At 58.7% G+C, this 9140-nt stretch overlaps 2 protein-coding genes across 3 annotated transcripts in view; one reads left to right on the top strand and one right to left on the bottom strand.

Moving 5' to 3' along the window:
* The window catches only part of PPP1R16A (protein phosphatase 1 regulatory subunit 16A), a 31177-nt gene extending 26633 nt beyond the window's left edge, over positions 1-4544 (bottom strand). For both annotated transcript variants that reach the window (XM_021688546.1, XM_021688547.1), the window contains exon 1: positions 4458-4544. The gene's annotated coding sequence lies outside the window, so the exon portion shown is untranslated. The remainder of the gene's footprint in view (positions 1-4457) is intronic.
* A 2352-nt stretch (positions 4545-6896) lies between these two features.
* Positions 6897-8435, top strand: FOXH1 (forkhead box H1). Its single transcript, XM_021688611.2, has 3 exons — positions 6897-7076; positions 7402-7506; positions 7595-8435. Exons 1-3 carry the CDS (start codon positions 6903-6905, stop codon positions 8396-8398), a joined length of 1083 nt encoding a protein of 360 aa, XP_021544286.1. The 5' UTR covers positions 6897-6902; the 3' UTR covers positions 8399-8435.
* Positions 8436-9140: the final 705 nt, after the last annotated feature.

Raw genomic sequence — 9140 nt, 5'->3', positions numbered from 1 at the left:
GGGGGGACAGAAGGAGAGGGAGAAGCAGGCTCCCTGATGCAGGACTCGATCCCAGGACCCTAAGATCATGACCTAAGCCAAAGGCAGACACTTAACCAACTGAGCCACCCAGGTGCCCCACTATCCAGCTTTTCACAGGAAAAAAACCCTGCCAACCCCTGGTCTATCGCATGTTTATTTGATGCTATCATCTTCATCATCACTCCCACTTTGCATTAGCTGTTCCTTGTGTCTGGAAAGTTCTGCCATGGATCTTAGGATAGCTCACTCCTTTTCTGTAACTCAGATCACAATTTAAATATTACCTCCTTAGAGGTCTTCTGCGGTTACCTTGTCACTCTCTTTTCACCCTGTTCTAATTGTTTTTTAAAGATTTTATTTATTTATTTATTTGACAGAGAGAGAGTGCGCACGCATGCACGAGCAGGTAGGGAGGGGCAGAGGGAGAAGAAGACTCCCCGCCAAACAAGGAGCCCCACGCAGACCTTGATCCCAGAACCTGGGATCATGACCTGAGCCGAAGGCAGACGCTTAACTGGCTGAGCCACCCAGGCGTCCCTCTAATTTTTTTTTTAAGATTTATTTATTTGAGAGAGAGAGAGAGCGTGCGTGCACACGCACACCTGCGTGTGGGGGAGGGGCAGAGGGGGAGAGAGAGAATCTCAAGCAGAATCCTCGCTGAGCATGGAGCCTGATGCAGAGCTTGATCTCACCACCCTGAGATCAGGACCTGAGCCGAAATCAAGAGTCTGCAGCTTAACAGACGGAGCTACCCAGGGTCCCCACACTGTTCTAGTTTTTGACATGCCCTTTACTGTGTCCTGCTGTGTCCTCAGAGCTGAGCCTAGTGCATGACTTGTAGGAAGTGCTCAATAACTGGGTTCCTGGCACTGGGGGGCTAGTCTAGACTATAACCCAGGAGCCTCTGAGCTTGTGGGTGAGCTGGTCCGATGAAAAAGACCATCACTCAGTTGTGCCTACAGGTAAGTCAGGGCTGGAAAAATGGGAGGCCTATCAGCAATGGCAAGGCTCTGCCCTGTGCCCTGTTACACAGGGAGGGACATTCAAACCTACTGGACAGTGGGAGGGCTCAGCAGGAGACTGACCCTTCATCTGAGGCCTGGAGGCTCCCAAAGGGTCACTTGCATTCACACCATCCTCCCTTCCTTCCAAACCAGGAAAAGGTTTCGGGCGGGGGGAAGGGCCGGGGTGTGAAGCTTACATAGCGTATCACCCAAAATGAACAAAACCACAATGGTCACATCAAAGAATGACCCAGGTCTCAGGGAATCCCAGCATGGCAAGACAGGGCTGAGCATGGGGCTCTTCAAGCCACTTCACAGTACAACCACCCAACCCCCCACCTCCACTCTGCAGCCCAGCCCCTTCTATCAGCCTGGGATCTTGAAGATGTCAGTCACTCCTCTGCCCACGGCCACAATCTCCATGATCTTTCTGGATCTCCATGGACCTCCTCATTCAAGCCAACTCCAACCCTCCACTCCCCCACACACTCCTCTCCTTCACAGTGAAACTTCTTTGAAGACTAGTCTGCAGGCTCCATCCCCGTGGCCTCAGCTCCCAGGTGCCCCTCTGCCAGTACAAATCTGTTCACTCTTTGGGTTCGTCATAGCTGCCAAGAAAGCACACAGCCCAGAATCCAACATCCACCATCAGACCTTATCATAACTGCCCTCACAGGGTTCCTAGCAGTTGAGCTCCTCCTCCTCTGTAGGACCCTCACCCTGGGCATCTGTAGAGCTAATGAGCCCCATATCTCTGTCCTCCTCTCAGCCTGTAGTGCTGATGAAGCCTTGCCCAAGGCCACAGAGCTTGGAAGGGGTGGGGGGAGGTTTGCTCTCTCCCTTCCACCACTACACGGGTTCAGTATGGTGGCAGCATGACACACACATAGAAAAGTGCTCAGGGGGCGGGTGAGGGGGACAGAGGATGGCGGCTAGTCGGTAAAGGCAGATGAGTGTTATTCGGAAGTCTGTGAGGAAGTATTTCAAGAAGGAAAGTACAAGAATTAGATTTGCATTTCAGATCAATCACGCTAAGGTGAGAAGGATGGGGGCAAGGGGCTAAGACAGAGCCAAGACTAGTCAGGGGAAAGTGCTGTAATCCGAGGGTAATGCCACAGAGGCAGGTTATTTATTTGGTGGAAGGGATGGACAGGAAGGGCCAGAATCAAGGATATTTAGGATGAAGTTCTCAGAGAGCCTGGAGGTGAGGGAACAGCCTCCCAGATGTCTTGCTTGGGCTAACGAGTAACCGTGCAGAGGCACTAGAGTGGGGGGCTGTAGGGACTCACTCGAGCAGGAGCCTGTGTCAAGCAGGGACACAAGCAGGTAAAGGTACCGCAGCCACGAGATCCTGCCACGTCCAGCATCAGCTCACACCCCAGCACTGATAACCAGCAGAAGCAGAGGACGTCTGCAGGGCCCCAGACCCGTTAGATCCCTTTAAAAGGGGAGGATTTTTGCAGCAAACTATCAGTCTCTTCGGACCTGACCCCTCTAGACAGACAGACGCCCTCAGTCTGACCACTTCAGAAAGGCAGTTGCTGCCCAAGGCTCTGCCCGGTTGATCTCCCAACAGGACTGAGATGCTTCCCTGCTTGAACATAAGGAGCAGTAAGTGCCAAGAGCTGACCCAGACCTGACTGAGACCTCATCTCAGCCGCCGCCCACAGACTGACTTCGTGTTTGGTTTGTGAACTCCCTACCCCCTTGTTATCTTGTTTGTTGTGTGCCGTATAAGAAGCCAAGTTAATCACATGGTGAAGTATCACTGAGGCTGGAATCCTAAACCTGCTTTATATTAACCTTGCTTTCTGATTGAATAAAGTGGACACTGGGGAAAGACACAGCTCATGTGTGCACCTTCACACCGTGTTCAGGACAGGTGCTCTCAGCGGGGCACTCCCGGAAGTGATTGTGATAGTTGTGGTGTTTCCCCCTAAGAAGCCAACAACATTAACCGCTAATCTTGCGTGTCTTCCAATGACCAGGAAGAGTGGGGACACATGAACTGCTACCATTGCTGCCAAAGTCCACCCAGCCAGATACCTGCCTGGGTTAGGTGTGTTAGGTCACCGGAGGTCAGGGGGTTCACCTCACACTGAAGTACCAAAACTGCACAGAATGGACACAGGCTGCTGATAGAGACCAAAGACAGAAATCCCTAGAACACAGATCCCAATGTTGAGTCCACAGAATCAGGAACCCTCTTCCCAGGTACCTGCCAGCCCTTTGCTGTCAGGGGAGACCAAAGTCCAGGCACACCCCAAGCAGGTGAGAGAGGAGGCTAGGACCGAACAGCAGAGCCCGGGGAGGAGGCTCCAGCCAACAGGGAGGAAATCCAGCCCACGCACAGGGAGGGAAGGAAGGAAGCACCTTCTAAAGCTTCCCCATCCCAGCTTTGATCAAGAGCTTGGGGAGCAGGGAAAGGGCGACACACCCATCACAATGAGGAGCCCAGAGCTAGCCTTTGTGCAGTCTCCTTCAGGCAGCCACTAGCCCTTAGAGAACTTGGCCCCAGGGCCCCGGGGGGGGGGGGGGCTCTCCTCACCACCCCTGAAGTGAACTAGGCAGCACAGCCAGGAGCAGAGGCCTCTTGACATTTCTGGGATTCAGGACAACCCCAGAGCCGCCCGGAGAACACGGGGGAGCAAAGACATCCATGAGGGCTCACTGCTGGGCCAAGACAGGGACTGAGAAGAGCAACTGCTGCTCCCACAGCCAGCTCCACCCCCAAGTTAAAGATCAGGAAGAAAGGCCAGGGCTCTGAGGAGGGCTAGCCTGTCTCCGGCGTCCCTCAACCTGGAATGATTCCATACGTGCCTCGGCTCTCTGCACCCATGGAGATTAATCCCACGGCTGCCTCAGCCCCTGCTCCAGGGCCTTGAGGGGCCCCAACCGGTCCCGGATCCTCCCCCACAGGCCTGGAGCGCCGGTCCAGGCATTGGGACACGCTGGTGCGTCTCACTTTGACCCTGGTCTGCGAGGTGGCGCCCAGGATCCTCACACGGGAGGTCACCGGGACCCCGGAGCGGCTCCAGTTTCTCGTCTGGCCTCGCTCCAAAGCCCACACAAAGCCTGGGCATGTCCCTTCTCCGCCGGCCCGAATTTCCCGGCTGCAAATGCAGAGACGTCTAGCGCTGCCGACCTGACCGACAGGTTGCAAAAATGAAAACAGCTCCACACGCAGATCAAGGTGTAAAGCCCCAGGCGGCCTTCACTTCACAGGCTGCCGCCCGAGAAGCCGCTCCCGACCCGCAGCACCCTGCGCCCAGGAGGGGCCTGCAGAGACTCGCGCGCCCCGGCGCCCGCCTCCCCGAGGGCTGGCCGGGCAGGGCTCCCGAGGAGGCCCCGCTCTGCTCTGCGCCCCCCGCGGCCTCTCCCTCCTCCGCCGGCCTCCGCTCCCGCCGCAGGCCCCGGAAGTCCGCGCCTCACCTTCCGCCTCGCGCACAGCGCCGCAGCGCAGCGGCTCAGGTGCGGGCCACCGCTCCGTGGGCCCCGCGCTGCTCTGGGCGCCGCGGGGGCGGGCCCCGCGCCCGGCTCTCGCCATGGCAACGCTACACTTCCGGCCCGCGCGGCCCAAAGCCGGAAGCCGCGGCGCCCCACGGAAGCCCGGGGCGTGGCCGATCGGCCAGGGGGCGGGGCCTTCCCCGAGAGCACGGCTGCCCGCGGTGCTGTGTGAGCGTCTCGGTGGCCGCGGCATCCGCGGCGCGGACGGGGCGGGAGGGGCAGGCAGTCAAAAGGCTTTCGGGAGGGTGGCCATCTATGTGTGCTGGGCTTCTAAAGAACAGTCGGAGTTCAGCGGACAAAGCAGAGTCATCACGGACGGAGGGAAAAGCATACCTAAGTGGAAGGACCCGGTGCCTTGGGGCCATGGGAAGGAACCGAGGTGGCGGTTTAGGAGGGCGGGGGAGAGTGGTCACATAGGAATAGTGCGGACTCAAGGAGCCTCGAACGTCAAACCAGGCGAGGGAGGACCCGTGGAGGGGACGTGGTGGCTGAAGACTTGGAGGGAAGGCCCTCTTTGCTAATGGAGTGGGGTTAGGAGGCCGTAGACAGTGAGAGCACGGGGAGGCACGAGGACCCCGTCAACCAGAGCTCCGGGAACGGAAAGGGGGGACAGAGGAGTTCCGAGGAGTCCACGGGACGTCTGAGAGTGGAGGGGGCAGTGTGGTACTCCGCATTACCTCATCCATTCCCGCCCCCACACTTTCTGCCCCAGTGCACCTCCCGCGCTCATGCGTTCCCTCAGCGCCTTCACGCCGGTTGGCTACCTGCTGTATGCTGTGGATTTTAAACCATTTAAGAGTATAACGTTGGGGGAGGAGGCTACCCAAGAAAAGTTGAATCCTTGGAGTAGAGTGATATAAAGTGTGCTCCTGTGGTTTCCCTTGGGTCTAGGGGCCTTGATTCCAGCACCAGCCACTGCTGGTGTCCTGGGCCCAATACCCCCTTGGGCAAACTTGCTGGTGAGGGGCAGGGCTGGGCTTTGGGTCATGGTACAGACCATAGGCCTTGACTAACTCAAAGGCCTTGACAGATCAGATGGCCAGAGAGAAGGTGAGGGGACAGAATAGGGTCTGGGAATTGAGAGGACCAGTGAGTCTCAGGGCACCTGCCAGAGGCATTTTTCTGGGACCACACATCTGGGGCAGGTCCTGTGCCTGCTAAAACCCTCAGACACTATAGCCAGGCCTGAGCAGGGGGTTCTGGCCCCTCAGGCGTCCCCAGCCTGAGCCTCCACTCACTTTCCTAGAGTGCCTCTCCTCCATTCAGGCCAACCCCCACCTGCCTGGGGAATATCTCCTTCTACCCAGACTAATCCTCAGGGCCCTGTGGCTGCCTGGGAAGCCTTCCTGCATACTCACACGACACACCTGTGCTCTCACTCCTGTCCAGGGTGAAACCAGGTGGTCCTTGCATGCTCCCCTGGGCAGGAACTATGACCCATGAAGCTGTATCCTCAAGGCCTGGCCCCAAGAGATGTCCAGTGAACCCCTCCAGCTAAGAGACCTCTTCCTCCACACACACAAACACCCAGGAGCACTGCCCAAGTGCCCCAGAAGAACAAGGGGCATCCTCCTGGGTAGCAACCTTCAGAGCTTTGGACTCAGTGGACCAAGAGAGAAGGGGGGCAACTCTGCCTCCAGAAAGGCCTGTGGGGCCAAGGAGGTCCAGCTCAACTAGAGCCAGTGAGGTGCACAATGAATAACGAGAGCTGGTCAGCTCCCACTGTTAACAGGCACCAGGGAGGGGAGGGAAGTGGCCTCCAACGCCTTTGGAATCCACTGGGGCCCTGCAGCAGCCCCTGGGAGAATTCCTTGAATTAACTGTGTCCCTATTTTGTTCCTGAAGTTTCCTCCAGGAAGCCCTCTGACCACCATCTAGGTCCGGAAGCTGCTCAGCCTTGAACTCTGGGCAGGCCCCACCCATTCTTGGCAGGTCAACTTTGGGTAAATCAACTCCCTCAGCTATTAAATGGGAGCCTGAAGCCCAGCCCAGACAGGATAAAGTAACCATAGGTCACAGGCCCCTTCCAAAGGCTTTTCCTTCCAGCTTGTAGGGGGTGCTGAAGGCAGCCCAGGGGTGAGGAATGAGGCCTGGGTGGCCGCCTGCAGCCCCCACTGGAATCCTCCCTGCCCCTCCCTTCCAGATTAACTGAAACCTGCTAATTGTGGCAGTCCTCTGCACGCTCCCCTCCCCCATCGCCGATTCCTCCCTCCCTTTGCCTCCCCTCCCCTCCCCCTTCCATCCGAATGATAAAGGGTCTGGCCCGCCAGGCCCGCCGGCCTCAGGCCCCCAGCCTTGCCTCAGCGCACTGCCCCATTGCCTTGCCTCCACGGGGCCAGACCCCTGCCCACGGTGCGTGCCTCCCCCTGCATGGGACCCTGCAGCAACCCAAACCTGGGGCTTCCTGGGTCGGAGTCGTCCTCCCAGCCCCCCAAGAGGAGGAAGAAGAGATACCTGCGCCATGACAAGCCCCCCTACACCTACTTGGCCATGATTGCCTTGGTGATCCAGGCCGCACCCTCCCGCAGGCTGAAGCTGGCCCAGGTGAGAGGGACCCCCATTTTCCCTCACACTCGGTAATCGGACCTTTCGCCAGACCCGTCCCCCACCTACTCCTAGGCTCAGACTCCGGCTTCCATTCCCACCTGGCCCTACCCAGCTGAGCCAGTGGGGCCAGTCCAGGCCTGGGCACCAGGGGCAAGAGCCGAGGTGCTCAGGCAGGAACCTTCCCTCGGGGCTTTTTTTTCGCTCGGGCGCAGAGGTGTTCTTTGGGGGGGGACGACGCCCCTCAGCCCGGCTGTGGGGGAGGGGCGGCGCTGCTCCCCTCTGCGTCCCGGCTCACAGTGCCGCGCCGGGTCGGTGGTTTCAGATCATCCGTCAGGTCCAGGCCGCGTTCCCCTTCTTCAAGGAAGACTACGAGGGCTGGAAGGATTCCATCCGCCACAACCTCTCCTCCAACCGATGCTTCCGCAAGGTGGGGTAGGGCGAGGGTCGGAGCTGGGGCGGAAATCCCGAGTGTCTGGGGTCGGACGGCCCCACCCAAGCCTCCCCACCCCCTCCAGGTGCCTAAAGATCCAGCGAAGCCCCAGGCCAAGGGCAACTTCTGGGCAGTCGACGTGAGCCTGATCCCGGCCGAGGCGCTGCGGCTGCAGAACACGGCCCTGTGCCGGCGCTGGCAGAGCGGGGGCGAGCGGGGAGCCTTCGCCAAGGACCTGGGCCCCTACGTATTGCATGGCTGGCCCTACCGGCCGCCCAGTCCCCAGCCGCCGCCCAGTGAGGGCTTCAGCATAAAGTCTTTGTTAGGGGACCCCAGGGAGGGGGCACCACGAAGCAGCCCAGGTCCAGCAGGCTCTGGGCACAGTGGGGAGAAGGTGATGCCCACTCCACCCTTACCCTCCGAGAGGCCTCTGTGGCCCCTCTGCCCCCTTCCCGGGCCCAGGAGAGCAGATGCAGAGACTTCCCAGGGCGGAACCAGCAGGCCCTCGCCCCTCTCCCCTGAGCACAGAGCCTGGCCCCTCCACTTACTGCAGGGTTCTCCAGATCCCGGAGGACTGTCCGGTGGGAGTCACAGGGCCTCACTTTGGGGGCAGCTGCCCACCTCTTACTTGCCCATCTACACTCCCAATGTGGTAATGCCCTTAGCTCCACTACCACCCACATCCTGTCCCCAGTGCCCACCTTCAACCAGCTCAGCCTACTGGGGGGTGGCCCCTGAAACTCATGGCCCCCCAGGGCTGCTCTGGGATCTAGATGCCCTCTTCCAGGGGGTGCCACCCAACAAGAGCATCTATGATGTGTGGGTTAGCCACTCCCGAGATCCAGCTGCCTCCACCCCAGGCTGGCTACTCTCCTGGTACAGCCTGTGAGGCTCCCAGGGCAGGGGCGCTTTCCTCTCCTATCCCTTCCTGCCACCAATGGCTTGTTAGGGAACGAAGGCCAAGAGGTCCCAGAGGTGTCTGTGGCAACGGCAGCCTTGAAACACCAGGCACCAGCGGTGCTGAGAATCCATGATGTTTATTGGACTACCCCACAAAGGGCTGTGGTCTAGCTAGGCACCACCCTGGCCCTGATGGTCAGTCATGCCTCTCCTACCCCCAGAGGCAAGACTGGAAAGAGTGGGGGCTTTCCTTGCAGCAGCCCCTTCCTGATTCCACTTTCTCTGTCGGTCTATCCTTCTTTCCATCCATCCATCCATCACCATGTGTCACTTCCCCTCCCTGGCTCCGGGCTGGGGGAGGGAGAACCTAAATGGTGGCTCCAGCCTTAAGTCCTGTCCTCCCTCATGTGCCTGGGAATGAGGTAGCAGCACCTTTTTGGGGAAAGGAAATCGAAATTCTGCTTGGTTTTGGTGGTGGTAGTGGGGAAGATAACAGTAAAGGAGTAGACAACATTTTAATGCTGAGTCTGATTTTTGGTGATGGGGTGGTGATTGAGAAAACCACTTGGCGGGGTCTACCTCCCACAGTTCTGGCATCCCCTGCTGTGTGCTGCGATAACAGCAAATGGTGATAAGGAGGGAGCTGAGGGCCTGGGGGAGGGAGAGGCAATCATGTCCCTATCCTAAATATTCATGGGGCAAGGGAACCAATTCTGGGCTGGGGGGGGGGG

This window comes from Neomonachus schauinslandi, chromosome 4 (genome assembly GCF_002201575.2).
Source record: "Neomonachus schauinslandi chromosome 4, ASM220157v2, whole genome shotgun sequence".
Taxonomy (NCBI): Eukaryota; Metazoa; Chordata; class Mammalia; order Carnivora; family Phocidae; genus Neomonachus; species Neomonachus schauinslandi.
This window is presented reverse-complemented; position numbering and strand designations above follow the sequence as displayed.